Genomic DNA, 23042 nt, shown 5'->3' on the forward strand with positions numbered 1-23042 from the left:
TCTCATTGCAGTTAACTGTTTTTGTGTTGGACTGACACACACACACACACACACACACACACTGTACACACACGTTGTGTTGACACAGATTGCATCCAGGGATATTGTAAGATATTACTGGTAAAGCTTTGTATTGAAGTTTGGAAAATTTGATAAACTAATCTTTTTTTCTTCTTTCCTTCATTGTCCACAGGTATGGCCTCACAAGTCTTGGTCTACCCACCACATGTTTATCAAACTCAGACAAGTGCCTTTTGCAGTGTGAAGAAACTCAAAGTCGAGCCCAGCAACTGTGTGTACCATGAAAGAGCCTACCCACGGACTTATTTGAATGGTAGAACCCTTGGTATCGCTCATCCAACGAAACTCGCGCCTTTGTTTCAGTCAAGAGAAGCTGCGGGCGGCAGACCGCGCGGCGGGCAGGACTTTTCGTTGCAGACGGTTGCTGTGAGAGGTGTGCGGCGTGAGCAGCCTACGGCAGCAGCACAGCCCCAGAACAGGGGTGTCCCTTCGCAGGGAAAGGGGCCAGGGCATCAGGACCGAGGCAGGGGGAGCAGCAGTGGAGCTTCAGGGGGAGTCGGAGGGGGCAGGGGAGAGGGAAACGGCTGTAGAGGGGGAGTTACCGCTGGGGAAGCTAAAGGAGGAGGAGGAGGACAAGAAGGTGGTGGTGGTGGAGGTGGTGGTGGAGGAGGTGGTGGTGGAGGAGGGGGCGAAGGGGACGGGGAAGATTGCGGAGGTTTGAATTTGGCAGAAAGCTTCCAGCGATGCGGACTGAAACGTAAAAGTGAGGAACTAGAGAACTTGGGGAGCGCCATGCAGATAGTGGAGGACCTGTCCATGTTGCCTGCGATGTTGCAAACGAATGTGGGAAACCCGGCGGCGGTGGCCGTTCCGGCGGCGGTAGCGGGAGCGCCCGCCAAGCAAGGGGCCGGGGGAGGAGACGGAGACTACCAGCTGGTACAGCACGAGGTGCTGTGCTCCATGAAGAACACGTACGAGGTTCTGGACTTCCTGGGCCGGGGCACCTTTGGCCAGGTGGTCAAGTGCTGGAAGAGGGGCACGAGCGAGGTGGTGGCGGTCAAGATCCTGAAGAACCACCCGTCGTACGCGCGGCAGGGCCAGATCGAGGTGAGCATCCTGGCCCGCCTGAGCGGCGAGAACGCCGACGAGCACAACCTGGTGCGAGCGCTGGAGTGCTTCCAGCACCGCAGCCACACCTGCCTGGTGTTCGAGATGCTGGAGCAGAACCTGTACGACTTCCTGAAGCAGAACAAGTTCAGCCCGCTGCCGCTGAAGGTGATCCGGCCCATCCTGCAGCAGGTGGCCACGGCCCTGAAGAAGCTGAAGGCCATGGGTCTGATTCACGCTGACCTTAAGCCGGAGAACATCATGTTGGTGGACCCTGTGCGGCAGCCCTACCGGGTGAAAGTGATAGACTTCGGCTCAGCCAGCCATGTCTCCAAAGCAGTATGCTCCACGTACCTCCAGTCGCGGTACTACAGGTATGGACTCTTTAAATCCTCTACATTCTAAAAATGCCGTCCCACTGACCCGTAGTCTATGAGATTAATGCACCATGAAAGGACACACACACACACTAGGGCTGTAACGATACACCAACCTCACGATTCGGTTTGTATCACGATTTTTGACCCACGGTTCGATACGAATCTTTTTTTTTTAGACATTTTATTGAATAACATTTTAATAGTCTCCCTTAGAACACCAGAAAATTACAATATAATATATCTTTTATTTTATATCCTTTATATTTTTCTGAATGACTGATATTTATGACAGCACACTTTATTCAGATTAGCCTATAGCCTAGGCCTACTATTTTTTATTACAACTCTACCTCTTTAATTCAGCTGTCTGGTTGAAGCCTGGAAATGTTGTAAACAAAGTAGCATAGTTGGCTAGCTTAGCCTATCATAGTCTACTGATTGGACTGTTCAGTTTCCCCATGTGTGTTTAAGTTTCAAGATAATACTTGTTCTCCTTGGGACAGGCCCTTTTGGGAAACGTTGGTATTGAGATGATCAGTCAACTTCAATGCAAGAGTTTTAAACAAATATGTGATTATTTGCGATTCTGCCTTTTCACACCGCGACACAGTATCATGGATATGAATGTCGCGATTTCGGGTTCGAATCATATATCGTTACAGCCCTAACACACACACACACACTCCTTCCAGCTTAGCGCCACCATGCTGTGTGTAAAGTTGCTCTGAACTAACAATTTGCTTAAATCAAAAGCTGAAATGTTTTTGAAAACATGCCCCTGTAAATAGTGACTTTGGTATTGCCCTGTGGAGTTGTTGGCATAGAAATGTCACTGGTGAAAAATGACATCCTGTCTACACACAAGGGCCACATACTAACCTGACAAAAGTTTGACCCCATGATGTTCGTGGCGGGGGGTAAGCCATTCATTTCTCCTGTTCATGGGAAAGGAAATGGTGTTCTGAAAACAGACCCTCACACAATGGACTTGAGAACTGGAAGCCAAAAAAAAAAAAGGGTACCAGTTGGTATGAGTCTGAAAATCTGAGTTGTGTAATTGTCTGTGCACATGAGAAGAGGGAAGGGTTCATATCTTGGGAGGAATGAGCAGGCTGAATTTTTTCAGCTGTGCGGTCCTGCGTGGTCTTGGCCAAATGGCACTCTCAACACTACCTTGAAAGCAGCCTCCTCACATGCCAGCATAGCATTGCATGTTTATGTTAACAGGAGTGCCGTGCTTCTGGCCCAGCAAATGGAAAACTCTGAGAAAGAATTACTCTTGGCGGCGATTTGAGGTTGTCTGCTGGTGTTTTTTTTTTTCGTCTCGTGTTCAGAAAAAGGGGCCTGTGATGATATCAAGTGTTATGTAACTCCCCAGAAATGACCCACTTCATTGTTTGTGATTGTACCTCACTGAGAACTTTGCAGTGTGGTGAGAGTATTTACTTGGGTTCTGGACCTGCAGAGGGAGAGCTGCTCACTCCAGCGGTCCTACGGAGGGAGAACAACACATTGATCTCTGTGTGTGTTTTTTTTCTTCTTCTGTGACCGGAAGGCCTTCGACCATAAATAGAAATGACATGACTTTGCATGCTGTGTGACCAAACAGCCTATAGCCTTGTTCTAGGGCTGTTCTAGGGCCTTGCTTGAGTCCAACCCCAACTGGTTTTAATGTCTTTATTGTTCACTAACAAATAGTCCGAACTAGTACTTCTTCCCAGTTAGACAGAGACTCCATTTATGACATTACGTTACTGGCAAATGTGCAGTCTACTACACCATTGAATTGCTGCATTATGTGTTTAGCTTTCTATAGAAAAGACTGGCCTTGCTGAAATGGTATTGAAAGAGAGGAGTCGTTTAAGAAAATGAGTGTTAAAAGCTTGTTTGCCCAAACTTTCACAGTGTAAAGAACACACACAGCTTTTGGTTAGTTAGCTACGGCAGACTCAGTTCTGCAAACTCAGTGCCCTGGGTAGCAGCAAGTGGTGGCCAGTTGGCTTGGACAGACTGACAGTTGCGTTATTAATTTGTTTAATTCGTATGTAATTTTTTTTTACAAAATTACTCTGTCGTACAGATCTCACTCTGAGTGTTCCACTATTAATAGAAATGGTCTACCTATTTGACTGTAATGTGGCTCATTCTGAGACTAAAACAGAATTTTTAATGTAAGATGTGACCAAGTATTTCTTATTTTCACAGGGCTGTGGTTGGGTCTGTGTATTGAGTCCCAGTGGTTTTTATGAAGGTTGTATACAGATTCTGTAAAGGCCATATTTATAGTTTTTCTGCTGGCCTCTAGAGCATGTCTCTTAAATAGTCATGACAGCGAGGTTTATTTCCATTTAGTCGTGCGAAACATTAAATAGTCTCTGTCATTGCTCTTGGTTCTTGAGATCATGTAATATTATTCGGGGCTCTGTAGATTGCAGGTTGAGATTAGGGGCAATTAGACTACTTTTATTAGACTATCCAGGCTCTGGTCACATTAGACTATTAGGCCTGTTATGCTGCTACCTGTAGCCATCTGGCTTTTCCTGAGAGCACATTTTTCATCATGGCCCAGTTTTTTCAACAACTAGTCCAGCTCTTTAAAGCTCTGTTGGATTTCTTGGATATTCAAGTGCAGCAATTCTATGAAGAGCTTCTTTTTTTTTATCTTTGACATAGCTTTAAAGTGTTTCCTTTGGCTTTTTTTGTTGTGATCTGAACATGGATAGGTTTTAGACCCTTTCATCAATAAAAACAAAAACAATGCTTGAACGTTCTATTTGGGCCCCAATCTACTTCCTCTGCTTTACATAAGCAGATATGGAATGTTAAAAAGGAAGTCTTGTGGGGCCAACTATGATGCTGATAATGGAACTCTCTCGAAAGGGTCCATAGCTTGGCTTAGCCGAGCTGAGCTGGGGTGGGTGGGTTATGGACTTCTACTCCTGGGCCGTTCATGGAATCGCAGTACCCAACCTGGGTATTGATACTCCACGCTGGCCTGCAGCCCTTCTTAACATGCACAGATGAGCCGCTCTGCAGCAGGGGCATGACGGTCTCGTGACTTGCATACAGTGTCCTCCTTAGATACTCGGGAGACGGACACAAACCCTCAGTGCCTTTCGAGTCACACAAGATGTCTGAACAGCAGCACCCTGTTTTGGTGCACTGACTGGGTGGAAAAGAATTCTGCTCTTGGCCAGTTTGAGTTTGTTTCTACCCTTCATGCACAGTTATTAATTTCACTCGGAGTTCGTGAGAAAGATTCAACCTATAGGCTGGGCCTGATGCTTATAGATATATTATGGCTGAATGGGAGCCCAGAAATATGGATTTCCCCTGGCATCTCAAAGGTTCTCATCTCATGCCTGTGAAATATAATGTGTCTCGTGCAGTGGTATTGTATCTTGTTCCTGTCTTCAAGTGGAGTCATGAAACTGAGTGGAGACATTTTTTAAGGGAATAGTTTTATTTTAAACATAGTTTTGTTCTCAGCTGAAAAGGCTGGTTAGAGGTGGTAAAGGCCACACATCTAATTTCATTTGTGAATATCAATAATTTATTGATGGATTAAAAAATTCAGTGTAGGACAGTCATATTCATGTTCATATTTGTCAGCTGGTTTGTCTCTGGCTGGTACAGCGAGCCCAGGTAGCCATACCATATCAACCCTATCAAGTCTCTGTCTTCAGACTTAGTTTGTAACTTTTTAGTAGGTTTTTTGTTCAGGTTCTTTCTTTAGCCAAATGATGTATGATCTAATGAGCATTGACATTTTCCTATGGGTACAGCACAGCTGCAGTCCACCACACCCATACAGAAAGCTTCCTGTGTGGGAGTCCATCTGTAAGCCCTTTGGACTCCACTGGTTGCCACATAGAGACACGTTTGGCATCGTGGCGTGAGTCACCAGGCTAAAAATTGATTTGTGTCACCCCATTTAAAACCTCTTCAGCGTGTCTTTCAAGTCTGAGGCTGGAATCCGTAGCAGTACACCACACAAACTGGTGCCAAACCACTTTCATCAAGACGAGCAGTTTGCGGTCTCAAAAGAGTGCATCCATTGCAGCAGCTAAACATCTGAATTTTTACAAGCTATCCATAAAGGTTCTATATTTACCATGTGTATCCCACAGGATTGCATATGCTCTCATAATAACTGGAGGGCAAGTACAAAAGGCCTTGCATTCCTGTTTGCCTGTGCCATTATTATTTTCCAACACATGGGACCAAAAACACACACACAAGCACATCCACAGCAGAGGGGGTTAGCATCTGCTATTTCCCTTGACACCCAGGGAATGTGATGGACGGCTACCCCACTATAGGTAGCACAGGTGCCTAATTCATAGACATTCTCGCTGCTGCCACTGAGATTAGATCCAGTTTGGGTCTGGCGTAGCCTCTCATGCCCCGTCTCTTCAGCGCCACCCTGTACCTCATTAGCTGGCACATTGGTGCGTGAGTGAGTGCCATGCACGACCACAGTGGCACAGTTCTGGCTACATTGATGGATGGCTGGTGCCCATGCCAAGAGGCCACCATTGCTGAGATGTGAGATGTATGTTTGCACAGCTCTCCAGCAGCCAAACGTTAAGAAAGATACTGTGTGGTACAGTATGTGTTTAGCCAGAACTCTTGGGGGGGTAAACAAGTGGCAGGGTACTTTCTGTAGCTGAACTCAAATTTCAAATTTTCTGAGCTGAACTGAAATTTACATGTTTGCTTGAAGCATTTGACCAGGCTGAAAGAGGCCTGCCAAGTTTTTTTTGCCTCTATGGCAAGTAGTGGCAAGTATGACTGCAGAGCGCAACATTGCTGGCCTGGTAGTTGCTGGTGCTTTTCTAGTTAATCAGCCTCAACACATCAGCATAACTTGTATCTTTTAAATCTGTAGATACCAGAGGGTAGAGTCTTGGATACTGAGTAGGACTCTGATTGTAGCGTAGGTACCAAAGGTAAGAAGGAACATCTGAGCTGTTTGATTACATTTTTTCCATGCAACCCACAGTACATTTGCTTAACATTTGAATGATTCATAGTACAGGTCCCTAGATGATCCCTTACGTAGGCCTTGTATGCAAAAGAAAGATTGTATCATTTCCCCTTATGTGCCAATTGTATGAGCAGAGTGCAATGCGTTCTTGATGTTTCTCTTCTTAAATGGAAACGTCATGCTCCTGAACAATAAGACTTAACAGACTTTCAGGTCTGTCATCTTGCCTTCAGAAAGCCCCCATGATCTGTCATGGCTGTTGGGGCGCCTTATATAGGCTGGTTGTGGTCTTCAGCTTCTGTCGTCACTGTTGCTTGTGCGCAGAACATTTTGTGTCGTCGAAGTGTGACATATTTCTCCGATAGTGCTCGTCTTCAAACTTAAAGGAGCGCCTCAGATAGGGAAGTGAGCCGACCGGAAGGTTTTCGAATACAGATGAACGGCAGGAAATGCTTTGGATGCTTCATTGTTGTGGTTTTGTCATTGGGCTGTATACGTTAAAGCTTCTTAAAGAGGTTTGATGTGTGTACTGTGGTGTATACTGTCACATTTGAGAATGTCTGATATAAAAACGGATATTTCAACACTAGACACACACACACACCCATTCAGAAGCATACACGCAGACACATGTACTCATACTTGCATACCACAGACTGTTCCGCTAATTCAGAATAGCCCTGTTTCATTTAACTTGCATTAGTGAAGCAAAATATGTTTGCTTACTGTAAACCTTACTATTAACGTTCTGATGTTCATTTGAGGCGGCTACTCAGCATTCTGTCTGATGTCTCTTGCCAACCAAATTAGCCAGTTATACTTGATTGGTCCTTCAGTTGTGGCCAAAAGGCAATGAAGCTATAGGAGGATAAAAAATCTTTACTGTGCTGATAGTATTGTTTCTTAATCAGATTTTTCACTCTGGTTACTCGTGGGTAGTGGACGTTTTCACAATGCTACCAGTGGCAGATAAAACATTTGGTTAGGCTTGTTCAGCACAAATGAGTTTTTAAATAGATGTCCGGTCAACCGTGCATACGTTTTCAAAGGCAGCTGAAACAGTCCGTTGGCTTGTTTTTTTTGTTTTTTTTGTTTGGTTTGTAGTTTGAGTTGTTTACAGTTTGTCATCATAGAACTTCTGCTAGTATGCCCTTTGAGAGTCAAGCTAACAAGCTGTCATTTCTTTAAACATAACTGCCACCAGGTATTCCACATATAATCCTAGCTATCCACTCTAGCGTAGTGACTGCTGGGCTCTTATGACGCAGGTGGTGAGGACCTGTGCCATCAGCTCAACAGCCCCACTGCTCGTGGATGCGGTGTGCATGGATGAGTCGACCTATCACTTCAAGAACCCCCCCCCCCCCTCCCCCCCCTTCCAATCATTACATTCCCATCTTCCAGGGCTTCCCCACCCCCCACCATTGACCAGCGCGTGACATGATGGTGATCCTCTCCTGACACTAGCGGCTAGAGCTCCAGGCAAGGGGTGGGGTGGTTGGCGGGGGGGGGGGGCATAGCCCAAAATAACCAGCGGGAGGACAGCCAGAGCCGCGTTGACTTCTATAGATGGTGAGGCTCGCTGGCAGCCGCGGGGAAATGCTGGAGAGCGAGAGCGGGTTCGCTCCAGCCAGCCACTCAAGGTCAACGTCCTCCAACGTCAGCTGTTTTGTATTTGCTTTCAGAGAAGGGGAATATACTTAGCTTTCAGTTGGACGGGGGTTGGAGGGGTGGGGAAAGAGGAAGGCAGGAAGGGGTGACTCGAGGGTGGAGGATTTTGAGGGTGCTTTCAGGGGCACCCTGAAAATTTGAAAGGAAAAGCAAAAGACGCTTTAGCCGGAAATCACATTAGCTCAAAATCAGTGGCATTAGCAGTCCACCCATGCGTCTGTCTCCTTAATTAAACCCTAATATGAGGGTGGTGTTGATGACTAGTTGTGAGAATGCATGATTAATTGCTCCCTCAAGGTTCCAAAAAGAATTCCACTTCATTTCATCTCTTTTTTTTTTCTTTCTTTAAGACCAGAAAAGTTCTGGAATCTATTTATAAAAAAGAAATCGGACATGAAAGCGTACAATTATTGTCATTGAATTTGTTAAAGGCACTTTTTGTTCTGTCTTAAATGTGGTTCGTTTCATTAGAGGTTCAAAGAAATCTGTTGAAATGTCTCTCTGCTCCTCTGTGTGTGTGTGTGTGTGTGTGTGTAGTGTGGGGGGGGGGTTAGTGTGTGGTTGGTAAGTTTGTGTGTTCAGTTTGCGTGTAGAGCCAACATGTTCTAGCACACAGTGCACTTATCAACATCTGAACTCAAACTGATAACTGATTTGCTGTTAAACCATTTCCTCATCTAAAAGTGACAGTTGACCTATGTGTGTGTGTGTTGTAGATGGAAAAAAATCAGCACTTTATCTTTGAAACTTGTTAGCATGCTGTAGATTTCCTTTAGTCTGGTGTTGTGTACATAAGAGGTGACTTGCGTCTGGTTCTGCTGAGGTGCCATGTTTCTCCGAGAGGCACCCTCATCAATCATTCATCAAGACCTGCCATTCAACTTGCTTATGTTGGCAACGCAGTAAACAAAACCAATCAGACGATGTTCTACAAGGGCAACAAGGCACATTTATCCGGTCACTTAATTTATTGTCTTTTTAAAATGTTCGTTTATGTTGGGAGTGCTGAGGGTGCCAGTGGCGTATTATCCCACACCCTCAAGGTTGGTTTATCCTCCATCATTGCCAAAGGGCTTGAAACACACACACACACTACATGAGTCCTCTTATTCAGTCCGTTCCAGCAGTACATTTCACATGTAAAGAAACAACATAATTTTTGAAAATGTAGACTACAATATAAGCAACATTATTTTGTAGCTAATATTAAAGGAAGCCCATAGGCTGCTGTGTGACATTATTGAAAAGACAAAACAAAACACCTAACCAGCACTGCATCATGTTTCAAGGCCTCTAGTTGTCATGGGTGCAGAGTGTCAAGGCTTTTTCAGTGCTTGGTGGGGATGTTGCTGAGGCCTCTGTCACTAATAACTGGTAACAGATAAGGAAAGACCAGCTGTTCGTTTTGAGTGGCATGACGTCACGTCCTTTGGGTGTGTTTTCAATGGGTAATTTATTAGCACAAATAATTCACAAAGCACAAATCTTTTGATTGACTCTGAAAAAAGAAGTGACATTATCTCTCTCATTTTTTTTTCACTTTATTTCTCATTTATGGTCTTACCTTACCTTATTTACCTCTTCTAAAACTTTGAAAACAAACAAAAAAAAGATTATTAGCCTTGCCAGTAAAAGAATCTTGCCCTATAGCCTGGTTTAGATGAGAAGAGGAACAAAATGGCCCATGTGGGGGTGGACCCTGTATGTGGTCTATGACCAAGGCAGTTATGCCCCATAGATGAATGAGTCTCTCCAAGTCATGCCCATAAGTGTTTTAATAATGTAAGACTTTATAGGACAAAAATAAACAAAACAAACCTTGCGACCTTGCTGCACCTAACATGGGTATGTATTGGTTGCTTTAGGAATGGACTAGTAGGGATTTGATTATGTTTACCTCAGTGACCTGTTGATAGGCCTGTTAACAGACTGCGAAGTAGTGTTTGAATGTGCGGCAGTCTGTTGCATGCCATGATGGGTCAGCAGTTTGGATTGTGGCTTTGTCCAATTGGGGCTTCTATATTTGAGCTCTAGCAGTGTTTTAACTCTCCGCATAATGTAAAGCAAATCTCTCCTAGTGCAGCGGGAGAAAGCATTCGTATGCCCGTATGAATACCAAGTAAGCTGTCGTGGTTAGAAATTATGACCTGTCAATTGCTTACTGCCTAATGCGTAGTCAGTTTATAACCAAAGCTCCCACTAGCCAGATTGATGACCTTTTCAGTGGTGCCAAACATATGGAGTAGTGCTGACGGATGTGGAGTGTGTGTGACACTGTCACTGTGAGCTAGCTTGGCTATGTCTAACTCACAGAAGCCAGAGGTTAACAATAGACATCGTCCACACAAATGCCCCTGTTGGATTCATATTCAGCCTATGGAAACCACAAGAATAAGCATCAGAAAAACACCATGTTTTGATGCTTATTGGGATTTTCTTTCTTTCTTTCTTTCTTCTCTCTCTCTCTCTCTCTCTCTCTCTCTCTCTCTCTCTCTCTCTCTCTCTCTCTCTCAAAAGTGATTCCCAGCAGATGTGAGGAAGGCCTTGACTCCGCCTGAGTTTGGGGATTGGGGGAAGGGCACTCTTGGCAGGAGTGTGGAGTGCACTCGCTGGAGACCATGTGATTACTGGTCATTTATTTTAACAAGGCTTGGTTTCCACTGCCTGGTGGGAAGCCAGGCAAGTAGCAAGCCATTTCGCCTGACCCCTCATGGAGGAAGTTTACTCGTAATGGAAATTATTTTACACTAATGCATCCAATATTCTTAGACGTTCACTTTGGGTTTTTTTTTTTTGTTTTTTTTTTTCATCTCTGCATGTTCGTACACTTTTTACACGTTTGAGGTCATCCTCAATTTCCTTTAAATCCACTTAGAGGTTAACAAGGTAACACTCTCCAACAGAGACTTATAAAACGATTTTATTTTTTAAAACTCGGCGAACTCAGGAAAACTCACCATATCCTGAAACTCTTGCCATGGTGGAGTTTCTGCAGTCCCCACCTCTTGTCCTCACTCACCTGCAGAATATCAACGATGTTTGTGGTGTGTTTATGTGCGCCCCCCTCTCTTCCCCTCTCACTGCGGTTTGGAAAGAACAGACTTCCTGTTGCCCGTCTCTAACTGGAAATAGCAGTCGGGGCTTCAGTGTAGTGAAGCCTGGGGTTTTTCCAGTAAGTGGGAGGACTGATTTGCAGTAGATTGAAGAAGAAATGTAGTATGTCATTAAATGGGAGTAGGGGAGGTGTGTGTGTGTGTATGTGTATGTCAGTCAGGGTGCACAGAAGCTTTGTAGACATGGTACCAAGTGCCTCGTTAGGCCCCAGTGTTTTGTCTGCGCTGGGTTTTGATTTAATTGAATACTTTGTGCTCCACTGGGCAGCGTGATGGCTGGGCTTTGTCGCGGCTGCAGCGCCTCACTGAAGTGTCCTGGTCGGCAGGAACAATGAATGGCGGAGTGAAAATGTGCCGCTCAGGAGAGGGAGGAAGCAGGGGTCGGCTGTGGCGTGCAAAAGACGGGGGCCTCTCTGTGTTTGGCACTCGCGGTCCTTTCCTGGGTTTTCCCAACTGAAGAGACGCCTGGCTCCCCCCCTTCTCCCTTTAGAATTGAAACGGCCTCACTAATGCACAAATAAAGCCAGGACCGTTAGAGAGGCCACCATGTGAAAAATTATGTAATTCGACTTCCGTTAAACCGTTTGCACAGACTGAATGGCGGTAAAATAAGCATGAAGATACTTAGTTTGACACTTTTTCTTTTTCTCCCCCCGTGGCCTTTTCACGCCAAGCTGTTTGGGGGCTCCCCCCCCCCCCCCCCCTCCTCTTACTGTTCTCGTCACAGAATGTGCTTTTCCCCTTTGTGCGTCTGAGTGAGCAAGCTGGGCTGAAGTTGCATATCTGTTCTGAGCGCGCAGCAGAATTAGCCTTAGCGTGTTTGGCTTTTAGAACTGAAACGGAAGTGGCGTCTTCTCTCTTCAGGGAGAACATTCAGAGTGCATCTTGTTCCAGCTTGTTGAAGGGAGCAAGAGCGTGAGAGAGAGAGAGAGAGAGAAACTGAGACAGGCAGGGGTAAAAAAACTTCTGTATTATGTAATTTATTGAACGGGCGTATGCTAAAATGCATGATGAACAAGACGTGTTAGAACCATAGGCGGCTGTTTTACGTCTGGGTGTTTTTGTCTGCGTAATGGGTTATCTTTTGCACATTCATGTTTGTTTTCCAGATCCAAAGGGCAACTTGTGGGCCACCGTGCCACAACAGCAACCATTAATCTCGCTGCCTGTGAACCTTGAACCGTGAATCTTGTTTGCTGCATTGACTGCATTGAACGGCCGCTCTAACCTTCTCTGTTTTTCCATGTTGCGAGAAAGAGGAACTAGATTAAATACCGGTGCTCAAATTCTTCTGAAACCCCTTCTGTATTTTTTATTTTTTTTTTCAATCAAATTTTATTTAGGAATGGACTAGTAGGGATTTCTTGCCTGTCCTCATCAGCTCAAAATAAAACTGGGAAAAGAAAAGCCACTTCATGCAAACATTGATGTAAATGTTTTTGCCTTCAGCCTTCATTATCCTCAGTGTGTGTTTTTCCACAGTGCTTGTGGGGGGAAGACGTATCGGCTTGGTCTGGTTGGTGGCTGTGGGGTGGTCATGTAAGCCCTACTGACTGGGTGGAGTCCCTCTGTCCCGGTGAATAATTTAGACCACAGTGGGAGTTTGGGGCATTATGTTTCCCAACATAGACCGCGCCAGGCCTGAAAGAAGCTCTTGTGTCATTTAGAGGTAGATCGGCTGGGGAAAAAAAAAAAAAAACAGTGGAGGAGTTGTGCTGCAGAACGGGGATAAATTGGGGCACCTTATTTTTTTTTGTTTTCTGGTGGTCACCGTGACTGTGGTCGGTGTCAGTGCTGACATAGCCGATCTACGCCTCCCTCTAAGACTGGGCAGTCCTGTGTCACTGAGTCCTTCTGGGTGTTACTTGGTACCTGGATCAGATCACATTGGGCAGTCAACACAGACGAGAGGACTATTTCTGGGCTATGAGATCATGGCCATGAATAAATAATGCCTATTTAGATACTCCCACAGAGGTGCATAGGCCTCCAGCAAGCTGACTACATTCATTTTTTTGCGTGTGCGTGTATGTTTCTGTGTGTTTGCAGGGGTGTTATCTGTTTTGCTTTGTGGGGCAATATGTTATGCAAATTTCCTTGCTTTTAAAAAAAAAAAAAATGTAGTACTACTTTTCCTCAAAAGGTGTCTGTCTCTCATTCTGAGCCTTTTAATATGAATCAGTTTCATTTTAGCTTTCACTATCTATGGCCGTACGCGCAGTAGTGAGGTACTGTTTGCTCTGCTTGTCTATGTAAATTAAGTGGACAGAAGGGGGTTGTTCTCGGTCTGGGTAGAGTTTTTAGCGCTACCTTTGATCTCGTTGGCTGTGCTTTGGCAGTAATGGGAACCGTGCTAGTAATGCTAGGCCCCTCACTTCTTCTCGTTTTTTCCCCCCCGAAATAGCAGCTGACCGCGTCTCTGTCTGTGGGATATCAGCGCAGCAGATGTTTGTAGTGAGTGACGAACCGCCTTCCTTTTTCCCGGCTTTTCAGAGACTCCTTCCCACAAGGTCATGGAAAGGAAGTGCTCATCCCGTCATCCCCCCCCCCCCCCCCCCCCCCCGGTTGTCTGCAGGATCCGGTTCTTTATTGCGCGTTTGCCGGTTCCCAGGCCTGCCGCTGAGCTCGTGAGCCCTCGCACAGCACGCCACACACTCTGGAGCGCGAGGCAACAAGCCACCCATCAGCAAGAACTGCTGCGCCCGACCAAATCAAGCCCTATAGCCGGCGCAGCGAAAAAGAGAAAGGCGCGTTTGCTCGTCCGCTCCACGGACCAGTGGTGCTTGTTTTCGTACCAGGGTGGATCCCTGGCACTGGCCCGCGGTTCCGTGATGTGGCGTATTTCAGTCCGTGCCCAGTTGGCTGGGCCAGATGCCTGCACTCCGATTTTGACACCATGGAGCGCTGCTGCTAGGCTCAGCACTTTGCTTCAGCTCGTTGGCTTTAGCCTAACCCCAGGCACACAGGGGGAAATTTGGTCCTTTCACTTTGCTGCATTATGCTTGTTAGGCTAGTTTGTGAAGCCCTCGAATGTTTACCCTTCATAAAGGAACGCTTGTTATTTGAGACTGCTAAATGTAATGTTAATCATGTGAAGATGTTATGCCGTTATCGCCCTTATCTTCTGTTTAACATGTAGTTATGATAAAACGATGTAGACTAGTCTGATTATTTATTTACCTCCTTTTAGTTCCTCCAATTTAGTTATAGCCTCATCATGGTTTGGCAGTGGGAAAAAGGATGGCCATTTTTTATTTTGAGTTTATATTATACCGGTCACATCTGAGAGAAAAGGAACTTCTGACCCTGTATCTGAACAGCAGATGAGGAACTCTCTCTCTCTAAAACCTCCTGATGTTGTGCTGGGGGGTGGACACACTTCATGCTAAGCTGTGAAGTCCTCAGCATTAGCAAGGGCTCTCTATGAAATGGCCCCAGCTGCACTAGATTAATAAGCCACTCTCTGGAAGAGCTGAACTGACTCGGAGCATATAGAGTCCATTAGCCTTCAACTTTGACGAGAACACTGAGCCAAACAGCAGGCTAACAGTGTTAGGGATCCATTAGTCTGGTCTTGAATGGGAGAAGGTGGGTTGGGAACGCCTGAAGGTGTGATGATGCATGATGCTCGATGCTCCTTCCTTTCAGTGTTTGTGATACAGGGTGTGACTATCTTGGGAACGAAAAGCAGACGCCTGCAGATCTGTGACTGTCAGAGAGCACAGCCTCCCTCCCCCCCGGTGACTTTGTTGATGTCATTAAGTATAGCAGCTGATTAATGTCTTTCATTTGAGAGGTGCTAGACATGGATCCATTCAGAGACAGAGAGAGCAGTGATGGTTCACCTGTTAAGTAGAATGAACACACACACACACACACACACACACACACACACACACACACACGGAACAGCATGTGCTCAAGCATTGTTGAGATGTCCTCCCCTCCAGTGTCTTGATGGCCCTTACATCACATTCTCCAGATAAAAGGAGTCACCAAAGAGATGCTCTACCCAAAATGCTGAATGAGAGGAGAGATGGAGGGTTTTTTGTCGTCATGGCAATGAGCACAATCTCATTGCAAACTCATGGCGTAACACCACCCCCCCCCCCCCCCCCCTCCAGCTCCCCCCTCTCCCCATTTGTTTTTCTCTCCTTGGCTCTCTGCTCTGATTAACACCTCCAAAGCGGACTTTGACTCTGTGTTGACTCAGAGCTCCCCTTAATGTTTTTACTTGGCTGTGGATAAGCTTCCCGTGGACACTCGATCCCAGGCTTACCGTTCAGATAATCAGATACTGTTGCGGCAAACTTCTCAGCCACACCTCAGTCAATTCCACGGAGTGGCAGGAGGAAACCTCCACGACTCTCTCTGCTAAGAGTCACATCCCCTCCCCCAGTTATACTAGTCCTAGAAAGGTTTTCTTGTCTGTGCTAGTGGTATCTCATGACATGAGGCCCCGGCTTTTTGAATGTTCATTTGTGCCAAGGTCTAAAGGAAAACCTTTTTTTTCCTCTTGAGAATGGTCTGACCACTCTTTGCTCCCTCTGCACCATAGTTGTTCTATATGGGGCAGAAGCACCTTCTGAAGTTGACAGTATTATCTGTGTCTATAGCAAGCCGGTGCTCACTGGTTGTATATAGGCTTTAATGACAGTCCACCCCCGCTAACTCGCTCTTAATGAGCCGGGCTAGCACTCCCGAGCGTACTGCTGAAGGTAGCTACAGAGCTTTTGTTTTCATTACTTTAGTTTTAATTAGTCTGCTAAGGAGGATCTTATGGGTCTCTGAAGGGGTATCAGCTAACCCTGTTGCAATTTGTTTTGTTCCCTGACTGTTCCAGGAGCAGTATATAATCCTTGATGCTGTCCTTGCTAATCATTCTTGTGGCCTAAATGGTGAAATTTCTTACCTTTTGGTGATTTGACCATAATTAAGGACTTGCCTAATGTGTTCGGTGCAAGTGAGCATATATCACCTTTGTGAATCTATCAATCCATTCCAATTTCAGCAGAAAAGTACATAGTTGTTCTAAAACTTTGTTAAATAAGTTCCCTTCACAGAATCTATGGGCATGTCTGTTTGTTTCATTGGATTGAATTGATGTTCTCATCTCTCTGAGCTACATTTAGATCTGGTGACAGGCGGCACGCTGCTCAAGCTCCCTGGTGTCGATGGAGCATTTTCTGTGAAAGCTTGCTTGTGGTCTAATGCATAAATAAAGACAACCAACCACAGCACACAAACGCGCAAAGCCCTGTATTAAGAAGACCCCAGTGTAATTTCTGATTTGGAAACCACTTCATGTTGAGACCTGAAACTTGTCACATATGCACGTATGCCAGCTGCGGGGCCAACATGTGTGGTAGTGGTACTAGAGTGGGCCATGTAGGTACTCTCCAGAGGTGTGTGTGTGTGTGTGTGTGTGTTTGTTTGTTTTCAGGCAGGGAGACAGGCAGACAGAGGCCCTCTGTGTTTCTGTGAATTTTCCAGCCAGGGTTATGCAACCTCTACATCCATATTAAAGCCCTAACAGCATATGTTAAGCCCTAACTGGTTTTGCATGCGACCCTAACAAGACACCTCATGGTGATCTCGTTCTTTAACCCTCTCTCACTTGATTTTCTCTCAGCCCAACTCCTTTCTTCTCTCTATTCCCTTACACCCCAATTCCGTGGAATTGCCTGTTTCCTATGAGGTGATGGCAAGGCTGTTTCGAGTTCAGCGCAGATGTGAAACACTGTGTTGTCCGACCATGTGCCTGACTACACAGAGATGTCTTATCGTTTGTCAGGGACATCCACCCTCAGTAGTGGTACAGCTTTGAACATTCCATCCTCCTTTTAATGTGCCCAATCTGTGGCAGAGATTGGAATAGGACATCAGCAGTGCTATCAGTCTCCCTCAGACGTAGAAATGGCTTAAATTATTTCCATCTGTCCAGAAGGGCAGAGAGCCATGGACACACCTGGCTTAGAGTCTTCTAAGGAGCTCTGTGTGTGTTTAGTGTGGGCAATAGGCAAGTTTTGGATGGGACAGAGCACAGCATGTACCATTTGGAATGGAAAGACATCTTTTCCTTCTCTCTCTCTCTCGCTCTCTCGCTCTCTCGCTCTCTCGCTCTCTTTCCCCTGTTCTCTTTTTTCTGTCTGTATGTCATCTGGCCTGTTGGTCACAGCCCTCTGTGTTCCATTATTCCCATTGGATTAAACGTGTCTTTTTTTTTTTATATATATATAGTCCAGTGAATAAAGAGGTTAAACTATTGAATGTTTCAAGGCCTCTACAGCTGTTGTTCCCCTCCCATTTATATCCCAGCTTAGCACAGCTGTATGAGACTTAACTTTGCCAAGTTGTTTGTCTACGTGTTTGTTTCTGCGTCTCTGCGTTTGGGAGAATGCACCCTCTCACGCCTGCATATTGTGTATTCCAGTTAACCTCAAAAGATTGAACTCACCAAGAAATGCCTCCTTGGGCTTTCGAAACGCTATTGCTCTGCTGAGTTATCGGTATTCACATCTATAATGGAAACTCTAGGCAGGACATCCGAGATCCAACGGCTATGAGGACTAAAGCCGCATGCTGCGGTTGAATGTATGTATATATGCTATGGCCATTTGTCTCTCCAAAGGCATTCCTCTCCCTCTCTCCACACGGAAATAACTGCTTCATCTGTCCGCCTTTAGCCCGTCGGCCGTTTTTTAACACCCGGTATAATTACTCTTTGCAGATGACATTTTCATTTCGCGAACTTCTCTTTCGAGCTCAGGGAGGGCCCCTGAAATGCACGTGGAAAAATGCCATCACGAGCCGAGGGTCCGTTCCTGTTCTTCTGCGGTGCGTATGGGAGTGGCCCGCACAGCGTCGCGTCGTGCCGGAGGCCAGGGTTCGTAAACCTCTGTGCGTTACAGCGGTGGGGCCGAGCCAAGCCTCTCTAACGGGAGTAATGGCGGAGAGCCGCTGTCAGACTGACTTAGCAGAATGAGCGCTGACACCGCTAGTGCGTCATTGCTCCGGCAAGCTCACGTGGAGCGGGTGGGTTAATACCACTCAGAGGGATCACTGCCGCGATCTGTCACTAAGCAGCCAGGGCTTCTCGCGTCGCCATGGTCACGCTTATGTAAAAGGCCGAGAGGGAGACAGACAGCGGGAGAGCGGAAGAGGTAAAAAAAGGAAAAGAGGTCAAGCCAGAGTGGCTGGGTTTGGAGGCCATTGAGCTGGCTGGCTGACCTGCTAACCCTTCATATGGGCCACGGAGGGCAGGGAGGGAGCTCAAGCCGAGGCTCCAGGGAGCGTCACACAACCTCCAGTGCCCCACAGCCTGTGGTGTTCTGGCTGCGTCATCTCAGATTTATTCCCTCCAGACGTGTTTAAGTGGGATGCTGCTTCCATCTGGCCCCGTCAGTGCCTTCACATTTCCCTGCCGGACGTTAGGTCTCGGGCCGTAAACCTTAGCCGCTCGTTTGTTTGGTGCTCCCTTGTCATGACTGGTCGTATAACACCGCATCGCCCTACACTAAAGTGAACCACGTGATAACCTGCCAGACGCTACCCCGGGGCCACAATGAAGCGCCCAACGTTTCCAGAATGAAACGCACAGGCCCACTCCCGCTGCTGCGGGGCTGTTTTGTGCTGGCCAGATGCGCTGGTGGCGGCGGTGGGTGGCGCGGGTGGCAGCCACCGCAGCAGCAGCAGGAGTGTTCCTGTTTTGCCGGTGAAAGGCCAGAGCTTCACGCCTGTTAACTGTTGTTTGGTTTGTTTTTGCCCCCCCCCCCTCCCCACCCCACCCCCTACCCTGCAGGGCTCCGGAGATCATTCTGGGGCTGCCGTTTTGTGAAGCCATAGACATGTGGTCGCTGGGCTGTGTGATCGCCGAGCTCTTCCTGGGCTGGCCACTCTACCCTGGGGCCTTGGAGTATGATCAGGTAAAGTTATGGTACACAAACACATGCGCACACACACACACACACACATACACACGTGCACACACATACACACACACACACACACACCATTTTCTCCAAAACCCACAGTTATTCGATATAAAAGATACAATGATCAGATCGCACATTGAAAACCAGTGACATCAGGTCGGATTTGATATTATGTAGTTATTTGCAAAATACCAACACCGTATCCAAGTATTGTTCAGAAATGCAACACACACTTTCCCATTGTGAAAAAGCTCGCACACATATCAAGGGTAGGGATAACCTCACCTCCTCCAGACACAGAGGCATAGTGGTGACTGCTAAACAGCCTCAGGGGGAGCTGAAGGGGTAAAGGGAGACACCTGTTTCCAGCCATTTTATTAATGCTGTTTTTATCTCTCGGCTAGCAAGCGCCTTGTCCCCACCGGCGTCCTGCTGACAGTGATCTCAGGCAGCAGGCAACATGTTTTCTTTTTTTTTTTTTAATTCAGCTGGCTAGTCACTGGAGCAGGGAAAAATTCTCCACAGGTCTGGAAAGTGAAACACAGAAGTAGAGTTGTCACGACATCAGATTTTCACTACACTATTATCTTGACCAAAAGATAATCATCTTCTGTGTTTTGCTCACTTTTGGCAATTGCACTAAACACTAAAAATCACACTAAAAATCTGAGTGCAGACAGTTGGGAAACAATAATTTACAAAAGAATACTGACACTACTTAGGCCTAATTGGTTGGAAAAAAACAACTAGATGAACTGATGAAAATAATGAATTACATTATCATATTTCTATAACACAATATCAGTTGTAAAGTGGTGAATCACAGTACTTTTTAAAGAAACCCCCCTCACCTACCTCATCGTATGATGGTCTGTATACTCATTCCTGAATGCTTTGCAAACAGTCTTGCAGCAGAGTTGCTCAGAGACCTAAGGTAAAGGCTTGTCTGTGGGGCCTTGGCATGTGTCAGTGTTGATGAGCTTATTTTCCCATGGTGTGTTGATGGCACTTTGGAGCTCTAATCATACAGCCCATCCGCCCACACCTACACTTCTCCTCTCATGTCGTACCCGAGACAGCAGCTGGCCAGCCCTGCCCTAGCCGCAGAAGCTCACAAGCGTATTATTAGCACGTCTCAGAGCGTGGCATAGTGCAGTGGCACTAATAGCAAAGGCACCTGGCGTCTGAAAACGTCCAGAAGCATGTGTTCATAATCTTTCACTCTGTCACTCTGTCCCCCCCTTTCTCTTTTCTATCCCTTTTCTCTCTCTCTCTCTCTCTCTCTCTCTCTCTCTCTCTCTCTCTCTCTCTCTCTCTCTCTCTCACAATCCCTCTTCTGTCTCTATCTCTATCTCTCTCTCTTTCACACTTTCATCTCCTCTGTTTTCCCCGAACCCAAGCTATCTGTTTCCAGCCACTCCACATCACCTCATGCTGATGTCATCTATTAAAGCGCGAGTTAGAGCGTGAGCTGGCTGGAATTTGCCGCCAGGCCAACACAAACCAGGAATGAGATGCCATGATTTCTCTCTCTCTCTCTCTCCCTCTCTTTCTCACATTCTCAGTCCATTTATGTGTGTCTTTTTTTGTCTGTCTGCTCTCTTTCCTCTTTCCCTATTCTCTCAGTTCTCTGCTCAGTCTTTCTCATTCTCTCATTCAGTGCTTTCTCTCTCTCCCTCTGTTTGTTTTTTTCGGTGTGCATGGTTACACTGACTGGTCCACAGTAGAAGCTTTTTATTGCAGGCAGATGCCATTAATTCAGTAGTCTGACATTAATTCTATTCAGCCTAGTGTGTCTACAACGAGGAGCTCACTTGCGATGTTATGGGGGGGTTGTCCCTTCCCCACACTCCTGCTGGCAAGGAGAGAGAGATGGGGTGGGGGTTGTGCAGATAGGGAGCGAAAGGGGGAGGTAGAGCGGCAACTGACGGGCAGCAACAGGCCTGGATTAGCACACTGTTTCTGGGGAGGGCATGTTGCGAGAAGATCTCTCTCTCGGAATCCCCCCGAGAGGTGGGGGCCCTGTGAGTGGGAGCAGGGGGGTGGTGTGATACCAGAGAGGGGAGGAAGGTGCTGGATCCTCCCTCACACCCGCGGTGCCCATCAGCAGTACCTTCACCACCACTACCACACACACACACACACACCCCTAGCAGTGTTTCCTGTGCAAAGTTAGCGTATGGGGCTTTCAGGAATTCAGGAAATGCCGTAGGAATGCACCCCTATGTTCAGGCCCTGCCCACTCTCCACACGCATCACACCACGTTGCGTTATAGACCTGCCTGAGCAGAGTGTGCAGACGCCACAGTATTTTTACTGCCCAGCATCATTTTTCATGCGCCGCCCCCACCACACACACACACACACACACACACACACACACACACACACACACACACACACACACACACACACACACACACACACCCATCCATCGACCCTCCCTACTCCATGCTAACACCACCTCTGCTCATTGCAGTGGGAGGGATAACTGAACACCTTCGAAAGCGAATCTGGGAATTTACGGTCACACTAAAAATAAGGAGCGTGTTTTCACACGGACAGATCAGCATGTACCGACGGTGCAGCGGAGATTCCGAGGGGAGCCTCTCCTTGCAGCCAATGCGTAGCTGTGCTGCCCCGTGCTGCGTCTTGTTGATTTGCGCTGCGAAGGAAAGAAACAAGGATAGGAGGTAGATTAATGTCCCCACCTCATCATAACAGTAATCATAATAATAATAACACTTTTATTTATAGCACTTTCAATACAACAAATGCGGATCTCAAAGTGCTTTCTACATCAAAATAGAATAGAGTAAATAAAAATATAGGCCTAGTAATAGATCACGCAGCCTTCAGGCAGTACGCATGATGCTGCTCTCTACGTGCGGATGGAACACAGTGTCCTTGAACAGACCAACCAGGCAAGTCCTGATAGCCTGCTAAAGAGCCGTGAGAGCAGAGCTGTGAGAGCAGAGCTCTGGACGCGCAGATCAATCTCAAGTGTCTCTGACCGCACGCTGGAAAAGCAGCTTGTTTATCAGCAAACCGGTGGACTTCTGGACGCGAGGCGGCGCTCGCAGAGCTACAGTTAGCATTCCTGAAGGCCCGAGCGATCTCACTCTCTCTCCGACCAGACCTCTGACTGCTCTGTACGCAGCGGCTGCAGGCGCTAGAATCAACTCCGTGACGCAACCCAGTTTTTGAACGGAGCTGATGAAGAAATTATGCAAATGGACGGCTGCGTGGGAGACCCGGGGGTAATATTCAGTTAGCTCCGTAGCCAGATGGCCGGGAGCCGAGGGTAGGCCCCAGCTATTTCTCATTAGCTTGCGGTTAGCAGAAATTAAAACATATTTCGAGACCTGTGAGTAGAGGGGGCCGGGGGGTTGGCATGGGGAGCTGTTGAGCTGTTATTAGTAAACAGGCGTAGATTCGTGCGGCGGGTCATCTGTCCTGCAGGGCCCCCTGACCTACGGAAAGCTCCGCGCGCGCGCTGGAGTGTCGGTGTCGGTGTCAGGCCCCAGAGGTCAAGGTGGGCGAGCCAGTGGTAAGGGACACGGCCATGCCATGAGGCCTATAAGGCAGCGGGGGGTGGGGGGGTCCAGTTCCACCCCACACAGCAGAATGTATTAATAACTTCCCTCCCAACCACCCACTTCAATGCCATACCCCCCAACGATCCCAGCTCGCTTTCCCTGTCAAGGCCCAGCTCCATCAGTAGCCTGTCAGCTCAGCGAGATATCTAGCCTTCCTGCAACATTACGACAGCCCACCAGCGGCCCTTATAGATCATCAGACATACCGTCCCTGGAATGTCCCTTAT

The 23042-nt window shown here is 46.9% G+C and overlaps 1 protein-coding gene across 1 annotated transcript in view; it reads left to right on the forward strand.

Moving 5' to 3' along the window:
* The window catches only part of hipk3b (homeodomain interacting protein kinase 3b), a 38889-nt gene that overhangs the window by 42 nt on the left and 15805 nt on the right, over positions 1-23042 (forward strand). Inside the window, exons 2-3 of the mRNA XM_042062546.1 lie at positions 692-1502; positions 19084-19207. Of these exons, the coding sequence (XP_041918480.1) occupies positions 692-1502; positions 19084-19207 (935 nt within the window). The remainder of the gene's footprint in view (positions 1-691; positions 1503-19083; positions 19208-23042) is intronic.

The sequence above is a fragment of the Alosa sapidissima genome, chromosome 14 (genome assembly GCF_018492685.1).
Source record: "Alosa sapidissima isolate fAloSap1 chromosome 14, fAloSap1.pri, whole genome shotgun sequence".
In the NCBI taxonomy this organism is placed as follows: domain Eukaryota; kingdom Metazoa; phylum Chordata; class Actinopteri; order Clupeiformes; family Clupeidae; genus Alosa; species Alosa sapidissima.